The sequence below is a fragment of the Pleurodeles waltl genome, chromosome 4_1 (genome assembly GCF_031143425.1).
Source record: "Pleurodeles waltl isolate 20211129_DDA chromosome 4_1, aPleWal1.hap1.20221129, whole genome shotgun sequence".
NCBI lineage: Eukaryota > Metazoa > Chordata > Amphibia > Caudata > Salamandridae > Pleurodeles > Pleurodeles waltl.
Window position 1 is genome coordinate 726,568,157 of NC_090442.1, and position 18,305 is coordinate 726,586,461.

Here is an 18,305-nt window from a genome sequence, read left to right on the forward strand (position 1 = left end):
GAGCACATTGATGGGGCCTCCATGCAGAATGTGAGGAGGGGACCTGAACTTTCCATATCTCACAGATATTCACTGGCCTTGTGCTGAATGGGGCTCCCTTAAGTCTTGGGGACTCCCTTGCACTGCAGGGGCTTCAGGGAGCTATATTAGGCCCCTGTCAAGAGGGGCAGAGTCAGAGTCTGACAGTCAACAGAGACATTTTTTAAGAAACTGCTGAAAAGAAATTGGTAAAAAGGACAAATGTGGCAGTAAATGTTTTCAAACGTCATTGGTTGCACAAGGCTGCATTTTAAAATATCTAATGAGGTTAAGACACCTGCTACAGAGATTTTTATGTGTCCAACACATCTCCGTGGATAATAGTGTACGATAACTCTGCTGGTTAATGCACTTACTTGAGAGATCTGGGTTTTGTGTAGCAACAATGTTAACTCCTAAAATGGCACGCATGGTGAATGTGCCAGCTGCAAAGCACCTAGTTTAATGTGCAGATCGAAGATGCTTATTTTATCTCGATATGTAAGTAGGTCACTGCTTTTGACAACAAAGATCCTTTTATTTATTTGCAGTTCAAAAATTGCAGTCTGTTCAATATAGTAGAGTGAGCTATAAAGGTAACAAGAAGTTTCATTTAAACTGCAAGGCATAGGTTTAGAACTTTTTTCCTTAGTCTTTTATTTTTTATTATAAGGCTGCTAAAAATAGTTATTTTTGGTAAATAATAAAGTCTTATGGTACAAGCAAACCCAAGCACTGCATTATGTTTTAAAACCTAACTTTTTGTTTCTCCCGAACTTGTACTCTTAACATAATGCCTACCAGTAAGGATGATATGTGACTCCTTGACCTTGTAACCATCACTGTTTTTCCCAGCATATCCTGTACATTAATGTAGACACTTCTATGATTTCTCATCACTGTACAATGTGTGCTTGAAGTCAAGCACTCCGACACCCACACTGGGGTGAACAGCGATGTAAAAGAATGACATAGAATAAACGTGTTATTTAAATTTGTATTTGTATACATCTTGATACACTGACATTCTCACAAAGCATGCATGCTCCCTTGTGAGATTGTCCAAAAGGAGGGCTCGTGGCCCCTTAAATTTGGTGCTTGTTTTGGACCCAGCTGCAACACTAAATAGGAAAGCACTTTACTGCGACAAATTCAGCTGTTTCTCTGGCTCCAGCCTGGAGATCGTGGATGCAGCTCAATCATAGCTGCCAGATCTGACATGCTGTTGGGTCCCTTCATTTCATGCGCTATATGCATAGACAAAAACACAGACGCACAGGTATGCACACTCAGACAGAAAACATGCAAATTCGCTGATAGGCAACCACAAAGAGGCGCATTACTGATAGAACCAACTAGCCAGTCACCACAACAATGTTAGAACATGAATGCTCTATAACTGAATAGGCTTATCACACGATCAATGAATAATTATAGCAATAGTTCTAGGGAAGATGCTCAAGTTTAACTAAAGCACGTACACAGATACGAAGTGCTACAGATGACAAATATTGCAGTATATTAACCTCCGACACCGCACACACCACAAACTGAACGACCTCTTGATCTGTTAATAGCAATTGTCACTATTTCACAACTAGTCATTATGTTAGTGATGTTTAAAGTATGTATGCCTCTCATTCACCCTTGTTGAGGCACAAACCTAGGATCAGACGATGCTGGAAGTAAGACTTTAACTGACTGAGCTGTAATGCTGTTTCTCGTGTTGCTGAGGTTTCCGCTTGTGGCTGTATTGACTTTCCAGATCTCCCTTGGCCGACTGATCTGGATTTTTAAAGAGGACAGTCTCAAACAGTAACAAAGACAGTCGCTAAAACACACAATGGCACAGTCCACACCTTTGACTATAAAGCACAGAAAAGAAGCTGCGTTGTATCCGCCATAGGTTAATTTAGCTGGAGAAAGATGGTTCTAAGGCCTGCACCTTTGCTGAACACTCCGGATTTTCCCACAATAATTTATCACTCTTAGCATCAATTACTGATTGCTCAGAGACGTGCTAGACCACACAGTGCGATATACCACTGTCGTTCTCTACCTGGGTTGGAACCTAACAAGCAATGGCAGTGATGTGGTGTGGTGTCACAGGGATGGAGCACCAATTCTAAAAATATTCTCTAGCAATCATAAACCAGGCTTTACCTTTCCTTGTTAACTAAAAGAAAATTATCCTGGATGATTCCCGACTCTTTGGTGGTTTAAACTAGAAGGTTGGTAAGGTCCCCCCTTTGATAGATATCTGGTGAGTCCTTCTTGGAGTATGTTGTAAGGTTTTCCTCCTTTTTGTAGATATATGTTTTTTGTATATGTATTGAGCACAAGTGGTTATAGCATCCTAGTATATGTGGTGAAGCTCTACTTTTACTTGAGCACTTGGGTCATCTATATTAGTCTGTTCTCTAAATGTCTTTGGCTGAGAAATGATGAAGTGTATCATTCATACTGCAGTGGCAAACTATTTTGGTTTGTCCAACATCAACATACACACCAATAAACCTAGATCAGCTTACATCCCCCTTGATTATTTGAGATGCCTTTCCATAAAACGAGGCAAAAGCCTTCACTCCCCATCATTGATGAGTTAAAGATACAGCTGGTTTGACTGCTCGAGTGGATTAGCAGGGCCAAGTGCAGTAATGAAGGCCTCTGTTGTTTGTTGCACCTAGGCCAACACTATAACAAGTTCAGAAGTTGACACCCACTCTATGAATATTACTGGGTTGCCCTTGGTGAATGTGGCAGCAACAAAAGCAGACACAAACATGTTTAGCATCAAGTCCATTGGTCATGTTATACTTCATGGGTCACTCTAGTTCGGTGTGAATCTTTAGCATCAGAAGAGATCAAAGCAGAAAAGCAAGCTACTGCCTGCCACGGACCCTTGGGGCTTCCTCCTATAATTCAACACCCAAGCTAAGAAAGAAGGAAGTGGAATCACCCCGAAAAATAAGGTCAAAGTAGTAATGGATGGCTCTGTGTAAAAATAACCATTTGCACTTGAAGGCTTGGCAAAGTGTCTTTAAAGACCTTTCCATTCACTAGACATTGGAAGGAGGTATATATTGACACTCACCGCCCCCGGTGCTCAAACAACCTCCCAATTGCAACGCCAAGAATGTAGTATATATGATTAAATGCCCCTGTAATAAAAGGTACATAGCAATGACCACTCCGAAAATCCGATTAAGGGTCAGCAAACACCTGAGCACTATTTGGTGTAATCAAAAAGTGCCACTGTATGACTAAACATTATTTGGAGAAACACTGCTCAATTAAATACCTATATGGGTCATCATGGAGACCATTACACCACATGTAGGTACCAATACAAGCCAGTTATTACTGGAAAGAGAACAGCGTTGGGTTTATCATTTAAAAACCCACACATCTGGCCTGAACAATGATATTCCCTCATTACAGATACAGCTGTAAACTGGTAACTAAATTGGGAACTTTGGATATTTCACATCTCGGAAGTTACATTGTTAGGCCACCTTGCTTGTTACAATACCATATCAAGACCTGTAAGCAGACATAGATACACAAGATTTGTGAATCACCAGTATGGGATTAACATTAAGATTACTACCTATCTGTGTAGATAACTACCTGCTTAGATTGATTACCAGACCAACAATTGCATGGAGTACACAGTACATTGGGTTGCGAGTGTGGTGATATACTATTTTGTCCAAGAAGTCGATACTGTTAAATGATGTAATACTGTCTTTCCATTAAGATATAAGGTAGGACACAAGGCTCTGGTTCCCCCATATTGATATTTTTGTATTCTATTTTATACATTATATAAGGAAGGGCGGTATCAGGCACTGCACCGCCTTGTTCGGCACACTGAATACATGGGGCTGGTGAGCTCTCCCGTTCCCCCGGTCTCCCCCTTTTGCATGCTGTCATTAATGGGGGGTGGACTTTATGGAGCCGAATTAGAACCGTCCTCCCAGGCTGTGCCATTTAAAACTTTTCACCCGACACAGCGTTAACAGCCTCCATTTCCCAGTAGACACAGCATGGCTGCATCGCGCACGACGTCACATGCTGGGTAGATGCTTACATTCATAATCCCAAGCTACTGCTCGTTCGGTTAGTGTCGGGAGGAGTAATTAAAATGAGTAGGTGCTCTTGCCGGGGGATACTTTTAACAAGGTGAGTGGCAAATCAGTTTTCCACATAGGGACTACCTGGAGATTTGTATACATATTTACTCATCTCTAGAGTTTCCCCACTCGTTTGCAGTGTGTGACTAGAAGGCTCCACTGTTACACTCCTCCATAAAGTTTGGATGTCCCTGAGTTAGGGTGAGATTTTTATAATATGTGTATGATGGGGCACTCTATGGTTTGCAATCATTTCTGGCATGTTATTGGGTGATTGGGCTTCACAGTAGCATTTGCCCTTTTATCGTGTGCAGTGTTCATTTCTACGAAATATGTCCATAGGTGGATGTCCAATATGACCCTCTCTCAAAACCACTTTTTTATTTTGTTCCTGGTAACCATGTTTTGTTCATGCACATGTTTGTTTTATGATTTATGTCTTAATATGTCACATTAAACAAAACATGAAACCACATCATGACAATATAAATGTATATTTATGTTCTTTCCATAGGACCGTTACCAAAAAGGAAAATCTGCCTATAAGGACTGACCAGAGATCAGATATCTGGTATAGAGTGCATGAGCATAACAAATGTAGTGTGTGCATAGTGATAAGGGAAATAATACAGGGTCATACAGGGTCTGTCTGGTCCTGATGAAAACCCTGGATCCTCGTGGACCATTAAAGGGCTGAAACATGTCGACCTGAATGAGGACAAGGACGCCATAATTGCTTCTTCTTTGCTGCAATATTGGTTTAAATATCACCTCCTCAACTCCAGAATAAAATTCAGATTGCGCTTCTGAGTAGGTGGTAGGGATTTTTAGTTGGACATCCCATCTTTGCCCCATCTTACTATTTGGTACCCTCTGTCAAGACTACAAGGGGCCGCCCGCCAGTAGAGGATATTTTTGCTAGAGCAGGATTGCCGATGATGAAGCATGACACCAGGTGGTGTGAGGCCATCCCAAACTTTTTGGGGAAATGTCCCATACTACTTAACGATTGCTGACCAGGTATCTGATATACATCAGCAATAGATAAAAATTGCTCCATACATTGGTGGTGGAGCCTTAAATAGATTAGGGCCTTATTATTGTAAAAGCACATTTGTTTTTTGTATGGCAGTTTATTCTGGGAGAGCACAAATGGTAGCCCTTTTCCTCTCTCTCGCTGTCCCTAGCCCCACAAAAATGAAGAGAGCCATTTTGTGATGAATAAAAAAGGTGCACTGATAGAGCCAGCTCTGTTCTGCAGAGAGTCTTGCCCTGATGACCTTGAATAATTCTTAAACAAATAGTTTTACATACTGTTTTCCATTAATTTATTTTTAATGTGGATGATATTGCAGAGTCTATTACAGACATTTTGCAGAGAAATGTTCTATAGTTCATGCAACATCCACAAAAAAATATTATTTTAGATCAAAACAGGACCTCTCATATGAGAAATGTGAGAGTCTCACAGAGATTATTTGCAGTAATATTAGCGACCTGCTTTTGTGTTATAAGATTAAAACACTGGGCACTATCCCTGAATATTAGATGTAAACACATTTTGAATTTGGAGGAGTGGTCAGAGATCTGGCGAAAAAGGGCGTGAAAGAGCTGAAATTGGATCATAAATTGCTTTTCCGAACAGGGGTCCCCAAAATACGTGTGGCTCAGGGCCCCCCGTAATTCCTTAAGATGTCCCTGCCAGAGTCCTGTTTGAACCATGAACCTTCTAATCAATGTGGGAAGAATGTAGTAGACACTAATAGTCCCGAAATTTAGTCCTTATTGATTCACGTATCAAATGAACAGCTATTCAGTCCCGTTGACAAATAGTTTGTGTTGGCTGCGAACTACAGTCATTTCGACTAGCCTAGACCACCTCTTTTTTTCTTGAGGCCTGGCACTGAGCAAGCCAACACAATACTCACGTTGAAAGTAAAAGCGCTGTTGGTAGAGGTAAAAGAGAAAAATAGTAACAACCAAACACACACGCATACACTGAAGTCACCTTACTGATCACAAACCAACTTATTAGAATTTCTGTTTCAAAACGTTTCTGCACATATCACAAGAATTACAGGCACAGAAAAGTTAATTACATGTTGGCCTGGTGCCCAGAAATGCTCAATGCAGACCAATTAATCGACTGCCTTTGTTTCCATTCACTATGCAGACAGAGGCCGCAGTCAAAAGAAGAAAACAAAAGCCAGATGCCAAAAGAAACAAAAAAAATCAAATGAAACGTTAAAAGAAGTAAATATATCACATCAATAAAAATACAAACGGTGTCAAATGGTGGATAAAATGAATCAAACTGCTTGAAGAAATATATTACATTATTGTGGGTCCCTAGAAATTATTCATTTGTTGGGCAGTTATGAAAAAAAATCTGCACGCCTCTGGTCATCTGAGATATTTGAAGACTGAACCAGCAACCCGTGTGAGCAGTGACCGCATCACAAGCACTTTCATGCCAACTTACAGGTTGGTCTGATTTTCCAAAACTTCCTCCAAAGAGTAATGATTAGCAGGAGACAGGTATCAGCAAACGAAGACCTAGTACTGGGAAATGCTGGGCCTCTCACACATTCTATGAATTTTCATGTGTTCATCTCCCTTACCTTAAGGAATTTATACAGCAGGAAGGTAAACCAGTTAGTGAGCATCTTCTCAGCAACAGATTCTGTTCTGAAACCAAACATAAGAGAGAAATTGTTAATCATTTTGAAGATTTATGGAAGATGAACGTTGATCCATACCTGTTGCTGTGGAGTGGGTTTCGCCCATGTGTTTATGGAGATTGGTTTTAAAGTACTGACTGAGTCAGGTGAATGTCCCCTAAAATCAAACCTAATTCTTCCTTAATTTATCACTCCTGCACTGTCTCACTATCATATACTTTGCTTGTCTCTAAGAGTCATGGGCGCGGTCATCCGTGTATAGTCAATGTTGATGTCTTTTATGACCCACATGTGTAGACACATGGTAATCCTGCATGTCTACCATCATCGCTGGTGCATGACCTAACCCAACCCTCGCATTTACGTTGACTTATGTATTGTGCGATCCACTTTCCAGTTCTGCCTCTATGGAATAGTGCAATAAGAATTCAATTGGGAAGTCCCATAGAATTTAATACATCAACGGTAAGGACTACGGGAAAAATGTGTGTCCTGTTTAAATTGCACCAGAAGTACTTTGCCACATATGTAGGTTAGAATCATTGGTGGCCATGAAGATGCTTCATTTTCAAATATGGATCGAAACGGGGTGGGGAAGGTGTTGGGAGGGAGTCCCTAATTTTAATGCTGCTTTTATGGGCGACAAGCATTTTTTTGCTGTTTTTTTAAATTCAAATCACAGGTATAGCAGGCTTTGTTCACAGCCCCAGAGAGCATTTCAAATCTATGGGTTCACACTTCCCTGCTCGGTACCCACAGGGCTGTCAGTGCTGGCTCCATGGGGAGCTCTAGCGGGCTCCGCAGTGATGCCCCCTGCTTCTCGCTTTCATTTCTTACGGATGAAGGGTTCATCGCTCCACTCTTTCTGAATTCCATTAGCTATTGAAATGCAGCTGCGGACGCCGATAACTATCCCGGTTAATAAGATTAACTTCCCAGTTAATACGATTAAGGGCACACTCTGCCCGATCGGAGAATTAGAAATACCGCCGAACACGACTGCACCCTGATATGAACACTCTCCTGCTCCGCGCACAACACACAGCAATCACCTTTTATCCTGCACAGAACACGCTAATTGAATGTGCGTCTTTACACCTCTTGGATTGCCCTGAGATGCCCCTGGGTAAATCACGAGAACCAAATTCATAAAGTGCAGTTTGTGCTTTTTATGTCCTTTATAGTAGAAAAAAGACGTAAAAACAGTGGTTCCATGGGAATACATTATTTATATAGTATCATTGATCCTAACCCCCAGCAGGGCGCCATGTTAGGTAAAGATATAAAACACGAGTATTCATACAAGGAATGAACTGCAAATATTAACACAATCTTAGTGCAGATGGCGCGGTGCTCTGTGCAACAAGCAATACGTGTGCATAATCTATGCAGATAATGGAAACGAACCACTGGCTTCTCAGGCAGGTTCTCCTGGGGCCGTGGTGCTCAGAGTACGGCCCGCGGCCGGCACACCCTGCCTGGCGGCCCGGGGTCCATTTTATCACCTCTCCTTGGAGAAGCTCTGCACAGCTGCAGCGTTGGGGGCTTCCCGATGCCCAATGCCTTCTGCAAACACAAAGAGGGTCGCTGGAACATGCGCCTTAACACCTTCGATGGGCAGGCTCCAGCGGCCCTCCTATGAGTTTGCTGAAAGCACCAGGAAGCCGCCTACATGTGACGTCGTACACCTGGCAGTAGAGGGAAGCGAAGGCCCTGTAAAAGTCAGCTGTTGCTCACTCACAGCTGGCTTCTAAGGAGCCTTTTTGCAAGCTTCCTGCTACCTGTAGCGAGAGCGTCTTCGCCCGCAGCCTTCAGTGCCTTGGCCGCCTGCTTTCTCCAGCACTTCTCTCCCACCAAAAGGACTCCACACGCAGCAGGGGCCTGCCATGGGTCAGGTCAGCCTGCTCTCCTCCTCGTCGTCCTCCGATCAGCTTGTTTCTCTCCTAGCCAGGAGGCCTTCAGGTCAGCGTGTTGACTGTTTTATGACTGTTTGTTGGCCAGTTTTAGGGTCTGCTGGGCCAGTTTTTGACTGGTGATTTCCCTGATATCAAAACTAACATTGCCTGCAGCAAACTCAAATCCATGCAGTCTTCTATACCTTGCAAAGAACCTATACAGCATGATTTTCTTTCATCTAATAGACCCATCCTCCACCTACCCCACCCTCCCTCACCTGCAGGCCCATCAGCGCTGCCCTCAGCCAAGACTGCGCTTTTGCCACCCCCCCAAAAAAAAGTTTGTGAGTACCCATGCTCTAAGGCTAACAGGTGAGTCCTGTGTGTGGTGCACTACTTTTTGGTGCTGGGGGACACCCGGATTTATACTGTAGCTTCTAAGTGGGGGTGGATGAGGAGGACCTGCTTTAATCATTCATCCTGTCTTATTCCAACTAGATCTATGCAACAGCAAGCTAAATATTCAGCGCTCTTCTGAAAGGAGAATACAGGATCTTAACATGGGTCTCAGGTGCACTTTTTTCCACAGGGATTGGGCACTTACTGAGCTGAACCTTCCTGTCATGGAAGAGGTTAGATATAGTGGTAGTAGGTGGAAGAAAAGTATATTATTATTATTGGGAAAGCAGGTAATTGAGTAACTGATTGCATTCACCTGCTGTTCGTTCGTGTAATGCTCTTACGATGTTTAAAGGACATCTAACCGCAGTGAACATCTGCTAGAAGGGTCTCAGGACTCTTGTCTCTGTGTGCTTTTTACGAATACCTAAGAAAAATGTAGCTACTGCAATACTTATCTAGTAGGCAAGTATCTTGAGGGGACGACCCACAAGGCAACAGGTCACACTGAACAAGACCACAGAATAAACAGGTGTTCCAGGATCCTGTTGAGAGGTTCACCCCCACTCCCCAGCGTGTACCCTAATGCTTAAAAAACCTTGATAGACCTGACAGACTAAATGAGTATTTGTGACAAACTCAAAGACTGGCTGAGTTCAGTTGTTTGCTTCTCTGGTGCCAGACAGTGGTCCCTGTGCTTTGTTTCCCAAACTCGATGAAAAACATGAGACGCTTTGCTAGAAATTTAATTTAGATTCTTTTGTAAGTGGAAGTAGTTTTCTTAAAATTTCCTAACCTATAAAAGGAGGCATGAAGCACAAGGCGGTGCTTATCTGTAGACAAGGAAGACTTTTTTTATACTCAGTTGAAACTTCCACTATTATTCAGTTGCTAAGTAGGGTTGAGAGCAGCATGCCACAGTTTGGTCACATCTCACAAGCAACAGGAAACAGCCGGCCACCCCTGCTCACCTCACAAAAGTGAGGCAGTGCACAGTTCACACTTGTAGCAAAGAGACCATGGTGGAGTGTAGCATGTGGAATGTCATATAAGATAGTAGTGAAAGAGCCTGCAGACAGTGTACGAGTATTTACCCAAAAATTGTATCCTGCCGCTGGCAACCAGTTCAGTGCAATCAGTACTGAAAACGGCAATCATAACAAACCCGGTTGCCACATAGCATTCGCTTGAGGCTCTACGGCATGACTCACGGAGGCCACTAGAGACTACTGCTGTGGTGTAACGCATCTACTAGGATTGCTTACTTAATTATAATGGAATCAGTAACAGGAACTACCTGACAGTTTGGAAGGTCTGCAGGAACACCGAAGATGTGCTGTTTTACAGTTGGAGACTTCAGTTGCTGAAAGCAGGCAAAATAACTGAGTCAAAGACCGGGTACGAAACAAGGAATGACTGGGGGAATCATGATAAACCCAATTCTCCTGGTAAGTCTAATTTCTAACTAACTCTGCCCCTTGGAGATACTGGTATTGCCGCTATGAGTAATTCGAGAGGGCTAAGGTACCAGACAGGTTACTGGATCATTCAGAAAGAGACAATAAAGACAGTATTGATGCAACGGCTGGCACCAAACGAGGAAAGGAACAAATAAAGAGAGACCTCCCCTGGGATTTGAGGTAACAAAATCCGGAACTTATAAGGCTCAATAAACTGCAAGCCTAGTGGGAAACTGACCCCCGTGTGAAGGTGTGAGCGGGTGGCCCCGCAGTAGTACAGCAAAAGCCATCACTTTTGGCCATTCACACCTGGGGTTCAAAGTTGCCTTGATGTTTTTCTGGAGGAAACAGAAATTGGGTGAAGGAGAGTGTGGTCTTGTGGGCAAGTGGGGAAGCTCCAAGATGCCAGGTGATTCCTGCCCTCAAGCTGCCCTTTCAGCTCTGGTCCTACTCAGCGCAGTTATGCTACCAATACCTCCAGCAATGACAAGCGTTGTAGCACCATTCCATCTTTCACATTGATAGCTGGTAGGTCACCCTTATTCTGTGCCCTAGCGTTAGGAACATGGAGTCCTATGCTGTGAGTGCTGGGGCATCAATTCCTGCCCTACACCTGCCGTGGCAGCAGTGCTTGCTTTGTCTTGCCCTAGCTATTATTGTTCGGCTAGAACAAGGTGAGGTGAAGTGGGGAGGCTTGTTCCCCCTCATGGTGAAGCACAGGGAGGTCCAGAGTGCTTCAACTGGGTCTAAGGAAGGGGAAAGTAGCTCACTTGTGGCCACCACTTGTGACTGAGGATTTAAGGTCCCAGACTCGCAGGGTAAAAGTTAAAGGTTGAAGTCTCCTTGGTGTGGGACTTGGTTTTTAAAGTTCTTAGTGCCTGGTGGCTCAAAGGTCACCTGACCTTCCTAAATTATTCCACTACTAACCTCTTTTCCTGCTCATAAAGCAATGGACTAATAAGTTAATTGCTTTATCAGTGCACTATGTTCCACCTGGTGTCTGTCTCCTTTTATAACCATGCTCCTTTTAACAACTATATAATTAGACGAGGACTATGTGGGTCTTGGTGGCGGTCTGACTGCCACATTATGACCGTTGTGGTAGTGCCTTGGTCGGACCACCAGCACCGCCAGTTTTCCTCCACAGGATAGACTGTTGGTGCTGGCAGCCCTAATCTGCCATGGAAGTGCTGCGATCAGCACCGCCCTGGGGATTACATTCCCCCTCTCCACCAGCTTTTACATGGTGGTAGCACTGCCATGTAAAGCCTGGTGGAGACCGGGTGCAAGGGATCCCGGGGGGGCCCTGTCCTGCCCATGCACTTGGCATGGGCAGTGCAGGAGCCCCTATGGCCAGCCCTGTCGTCCTGTCAGTGAACAGCATGACAGGTGCTGGTGCACACCCTAAACACTGCAGCATTGTCCCTGGCTCAATTATGAGCCTGAGTCAATGTTGAAGGTTGTTTCCCGCTGGGCCAGAGGGCCGAAAGATTGTTTCTGCCCGCTGACCCAGTGGGAAACTTCTAATGGGGCCCACCGGAAGGCAGCCACACTGGCAGCAACCTGACTGCTGAGGTTTGGCGGTCGGCCTTTTCTATCCGCCAAACTCATAATGACCCCTAAGTGTGGTTACCCTCCCTTTATTAATACTATTCAGTGTGGCATCTTCACACAGAAATGCATCCAAAGCAGGTTAGGAGGAAAGCTTATCATTGGGGGTTGATTTTGACTTTAACCAGGTAATGGGCAGATTAGATAGTACTGGGGGACCTCTTTGCTCTGCTGAAGCCCCTAACTGGGTATTACCCCTCGCTTTCCACACCCCTTTCTCACGTGAATACGGGTGTATGTGAATTTCTTTTGTACATTTTTTGGGAACAGTATGTTTTCTATCCATGTTTTTGGCAGTAATACATTTGTGATACAAGATGTTTTTTCCTCACACAACCTTCTGTCTTCTTTCCAGTTTTTGGGTCCTTGCTCCAGTGCAGCGGGAGGCTTGTATGCCCCCTTCTAAAATGAGACACTACCTCCCATTAAGACCAGGTGAAGGCTGCCCACTGCAGTATAGCAAAATTAGTCACTTCTATGCCATTCGTGGCCATGTGTCCAAGCTGCCTTAACATTTCTCCAGTGGAACACGAAACTGTTGGGACTGGCATGAGGGCTGTGAGCCAGGGGAAAGAGGAGTAGACAGCTGCCTTATAAGGGTAGGGAACAGGTAATTTGAACTCTTTGTTCTTGCTCTCTAAGATGCCCCCTGGCTCCAGATCATCGCACCTGCAGTTGTGAACACGCCCTCCCATTCCTGTTGAATTTCAGTCTTCAATAGTATGTTTAGGTTGTGTGGTAGTGTAAGCTGGCAGTGTGGGCTCACGATTCGAGTACATACAGATGGACACCATTTTCATACCTGCAATACATTTCATGTTTTATAGTTGTTTTTCTTAATCCAGGTTGGACTTCAGGGGGTTCTTACTACTAGGAGACTGGAGGCATTTAAGCTGCTGTGCAGGCCCTACAGAAGGTCTTCCAGGTGTGGGGAGATGGAAACTACTAAGTCATGGCTCAGCTGCCCAGGATCATCTCCCAAAGGTTTTAGAGGGCCCCTTAAGTCGAGTTCAGATCTGGAATGATCCTGGACCCCACTAAGAGATGGACTTTGCTCCTCCACTGGAGGGGGGGGAGGGGTAGTTTGTTACATTTGTCATGGGCCTTGCTTTGCTTGAGTACAATGAGGACTGTGGCAAGGAGAGACTGGTTCAGATCATGATGTTATATGATTTTAAGGACTTGTAATTAAAATTCTGTATGCGATTTATCATATTTTTGGCTAAAAATAATGTTTTGCCCATCTGTTCTTTCAATCATGTGATTTTCTTATGTAAAATGTAATTTTGCCATTGTATGTTGGTCCATGAATGTTATGTGGCAGTAATAAATTAAACCTGAAATGTTGTTCTCCCACCACAGTTTAGCGTCTTGTGTTTATTTTTTGGGTCTTGCTCCGGTACTTGCAGGGAAAGTCCAAACTTCCCCTCCTAGGAGTCTTGGAGAATAGTACAGAGGGAGAGGTGATCACATGACAAAGGGGGACATTTTCAGTCAGTATGGGTGCCAAAATGTTTTATGACACAGGGACAAATTCCTTCACATGTCAGATTTGCCTGACAAGCCACAGTCTCTACCCCATCCATGCAATTACTTACTATTGGAGGCAACAGGCTGCAGAGAAATCATTCAGTGTGCCAACGTTCATATTTATGTTGGGTTTTCCGGCTTGCATGAACTTAGTAGTTAATGTGAACGCAGTGCATGCAATTTACACTCCAATTCAGGGCAGGCCTGGCATAAAATACTCAAACCAGCTCCACTCCCTTCCTATCCCCTTTCTTTCTCTTTGAAACCATCATTTTCTGTCTCATCATTTTCTCTCTACCTTTACCCCTCTCTCACTTTCTCTCTCTCTCGATGCCCCATATTCCTGCAGCAATTAAACTTGGGGAGCTGGGGAAAGTAGCAGAGGTATGAGCAGCATCCTTAAGCTTCAAAACTAGTCTACAATGGCAGCAGCCCACAGGGGAAGTGTCAATGGTGTAAAAAGGCAAATTCGACCTTGCTCCACTCAGTACTAGCCATGATCGGTTTTAGCGCTGGTGGCATCTGGTGTGAAAATAATTTTTGGGCCCCCCTTCCCCCCAATGACCCTTCTTTGTTTCTCTCACTACCACTGGGAAAAAGTGCTCTTCATCTCGCCATAGCCCCTCTCTCACAAACATTTCATTTGTTTTAAAGCACTGGTAAAGGCTGGCTTTCGAATAAGGAATTATATCTACCCAAATGAACACTGTATGACAACATTATGAATAAATAATAAAAGACTGGGTGGAAAAAACAATGTCCTAACCTATTTTATGCAGTTTGCATGCAGCTCTTTGATGACTATTCTTAACAGTAACTCTTTATATATTAGGATTGTATCTTATGAACTGCGTTACCAAAAGGATCTCTGTGACATGCAGCAATCCACGGAGTTAGCCACATAAAAAACGGATCTGTGATCTGCATGGTATGCGTTCTTTGTGACAGGCATACTGACTCTCCGTGATACTTTATGGAGAGTCAAAACTGCGGCTAGACAAAACTCCTCTCTTTAGCAGGAGCATAATCACAAGAGTTATCTAAACATTTTTATTGGTGACTGAAAGCTGGACGCACAAGGATCTCTTCCACAGATGTTTTAAATTGTAAGCACACCACCCCACCCCCTTGAGACAAGCTCCCTTACCCAGGTCGGTGCCCAGTGTAGCCGCACCAGCCGCACTGCTCTAAAGCCAGCCCTGGAGCTAGTGCACTGTCCTCATCAGAGAATCGAGTAGCATGTAACAAGGAATGCTTCCACAGAGCGGACACTGTCCAAGGAAGGGGCCATTATTTTCTGTTGGCTAGTGGTGTGGTACTAGCTGATAACTTGATGATACTGTCACAGAAGTGGCTCTTCCAAGAAGGATAACATCTAGTTCAGTCAAGGACACCGGCCCCAGCGGCAGGCTCATTGGAATTCTGAAGTTAAGAGCCACATTTGGGATTTCATGTTCACTCCCAAAATCGGAGGGCTGTGCTCATTGCCGCCCACTGTGGGAGCTCCATTTCAGAAGAACAAGCAGATCGTCGACCTCTGCTAAGTTCTCCTTCGTCCAGAAGCACGAATCACTGCATCTGGTCCAGGAACGGTAATTGGCCAGTCAGGGAAAGGTGAAGCACAAGGAAGGGAAAGAAGTGTAGGAAAGCGGGGAAAAAAGAGATATGGGAAGAAGAGACATGAGCCAAAGACATGAGGTAATTAGAAAACAGTGAACAGAAAAATTAGAGGATAAAGTGAAGCAACCCATACAGAATAAAGGAATGACCAAATAAGGAAAGGTGGATGAAATTAACTAAAAAAGCAATGATTTATGGGAAGGGGGAATGAAAGAAATGTGGGTACAAGTGAGGGCAGAGGGAAGAATGTAAAAGAATACAAAGAACAAAATTTAGGAAGAAAGAATGCAAAAATGTAAGACAATGTGGTGTAAGAATAAAACAAAAACGAAGGGCAGGCACATGAGCATTGTATATTTTGTAGTATTTATATAAGGTTTTATACTTCGTTGTGGGCTGCCAAAGCACAATTTGTAAAAGGCTGCATGTTATACTGTCAGGAAGTGTGTGTTTTGAGGAATGTTACATGAAATGTTTAAGTGAGAAGCATTCTAGTGTCCTTTGTGAGTGACCAAACAGGTTCTCTTGTCTTGTCTTGGGGAGCAGTACCCAGTAGTGTGACATAGGAGGAGGTATGAAACACAAGCAAGCAAAATATATTTGTAAGTAGCTGCCAGTTATAATTTCCTGCAGATTCCATGTCATGTTTTATGCTTTCTGCTATTTTAGGGGCGTGCATCTACCCAGGTGGCCTGTGGTATGGTTAGTCAAGTTGGGATGTCGGGGGGAGGCTACAAAATATTGGCAGCTACACAGCACCAAACAGGCCAGAGGGACAGGAAGGTAATCAGAGAAGGGCCAGTAATCCAATTGACAACATGCGCAAAGCAGAGATACTGTCAAAGAGTAAAATGATGTCAAATGAGCAAGAGTAGATATTGGTAACATGAGTAGAACTCATGCACAGTCTTTAAGGCAAGGATACTGCATATTGCTGCACAACTATGCTACAAGAGTGAGAAAAGAACTGGAAGTGCAGAAGCTACACAATCATTCAGGGTCAGATTAGGATCACAATTAGGCCCAGGCACTCTAAAAAAAAAAAAAAAGAGTGGCCTACATTCCTGGATCACCCCTTTAATTGGTCGCCATTTGTTTAGTTTCATTGGACTCATTTTTAGAGAAATGTTGTTTAATTAAGCATTTGAAAGCTTATAGAGATGTCAAGTTGGTGAAATCTAGAAGCACTGGAGTTTGGGCAGGCGGGTGATGTGAAATAAAACTGACACAACCACATATCTGGCTAGGTTCCCATCAGGCTGTATTTGTTTTACCAGTATGACCAGTGTTTTCATGTCCTAGCTGGCAAGAAAATGAATAAAATCACCCAAAGCTGGTATTTTCTAACTCTGGTCATTACATACTTTAAAAGCAAATGTAATGCAAAAGCACATTAAAATGTTTTCTGAAGGGGGGTTAAACCTAGACAGAGGTAGAAAAAACACTTTCAAAATGTATATGGATGTTCTTATTTATCATAGCTCGGACCTTTGCAGAATGTGGCTGTTTATATTTTGTTTGTGTGGTTTTATGTGGTGAACTCGACCAAAAGGCACAGGAGTGATTTACAGGAGCACTAGTTACATTACACAAGATCAAATTCCTCGATTCCAGAGTAGTTTACAGTCTCTCTATTTTTTTCTCTCTTGGAAAGCTGGCCTTATAGTGAGGCCTATGCAAAGGCACCCTTCCCCACCAGAACCTAAAAGACACTGGGCCTATGTGACAACATCTGCCCTCAGCGAGGCCTTTGCATACTCCCTCCTCCCCTGCTCACCATGGCCAGAATGTGGTGGCCCAGTGGGAAGGTGTCAATGGAAAAACTGCTGCCAGGCCCGGTCAGACACATGCCAAATGTCCCCACTCGCACTACCCCCCAACTGAGGAGAGAATAGCCCAAGAGCCAGAGTGACACCTGGCCCCCAGGCTGGCTCAGGTGGGAGGAGGCATGGCCGAGTCTGGGTATCCCAGACTGTAAGGATCTGTGGGCCGGTTAACAGAGGTAAAAACTGGCCCACATGTGACCCTGAGGCATGGGCCCATCGCTCAGTTCCTGATTGCCTGCCCCATCCAACCCACGAGTTATTCAAAGCGGGCCATAATTTGGAGCCTCTCCCAAAAGCTGATGAGCACCAGTTGACCATGCCCCCGTCCGGTCATTGCTTGGATCCTAGATTTGGATGCAAGAAAAGAGATCATAGGCCGATGGAAAGGAAGTTGGAGGGGTGAGTGAAACTGTGGAAGACAGCATAGGTGTTAAAGGCAGGAAACATTGGAATATTGGGCTAAGAGGGATAAGGGTTACAAAAGGGAAGAAAAACATGCTTGAAAGCAAATGAGGGAGAGGGAAGGAACATGAGAGGGTGGAAAGGAAGCATGTAGGGAGGGTTGGGGGAAGAAAGGAAGGCAGGAAGTGAAGGAAGAGGAGAAAGGATGCCATGGAGGGAAAAAGGCAAGAAGGGTGGAAGCAGAGGAAGGATTGGTGGATGAAAAAGGTCGGAAATGAATAAAGGAAAGGAAAACATAAAAGATTGAAGAAAGAAGGGTGGAAGGTAAAGATGGGAGAAACGAATAAAGTAAAGGGGTTGAAGGGGAGAGCAATGGGTTGAAGGAGAAAAGGTGGAAAGAAAATGATACCTCTAGGAAGGAAGAATGTGTAATGTGAAGGAACAAAGGAGGAATTCAGGAAATGGCAGACATGATAACTAGGTTATGAAAAATTGACTGCAGTAGAAGGGTGAAAATTGTGACTGCCAGAATAGAGAGAGAATCCAAAAGTGACATGATATGAAAGTGGCTGGAGAGATGTGGGAATGATAACAGATGAAGTATCGCAGAGGGGAGGGAGACAGGACAACAAAAAACACAAACGTCAGACAAACCCAATGTGAGAGAAAACCTGAAAGCACCAGAACCCAAAGGAGATAAACTCCACTAGGTACAGACTAGAAACTG

The 18,305-nt window shown here is 43.9% G+C and overlaps 1 protein-coding gene across 2 annotated transcripts in view; it reads right to left on the reverse strand.

Annotated features, from left to right (window-relative positions):
- PLXNA4 (plexin A4) overlaps positions 1–18,305 on the reverse strand; it is an 845,630-nt gene that overhangs the window by 121,474 nt on the left and 705,851 nt on the right. For both annotated transcript variants that reach the window (XM_069229312.1, XM_069229313.1), the window contains exon 23: positions 6,776–6,842. In XM_069229312.1, coding sequence (XP_069085413.1) covers positions 6,776–6,842 — 67 coding nt within the window. The remainder of the gene's footprint in view (positions 1–6,775; positions 6,843–18,305) is intronic.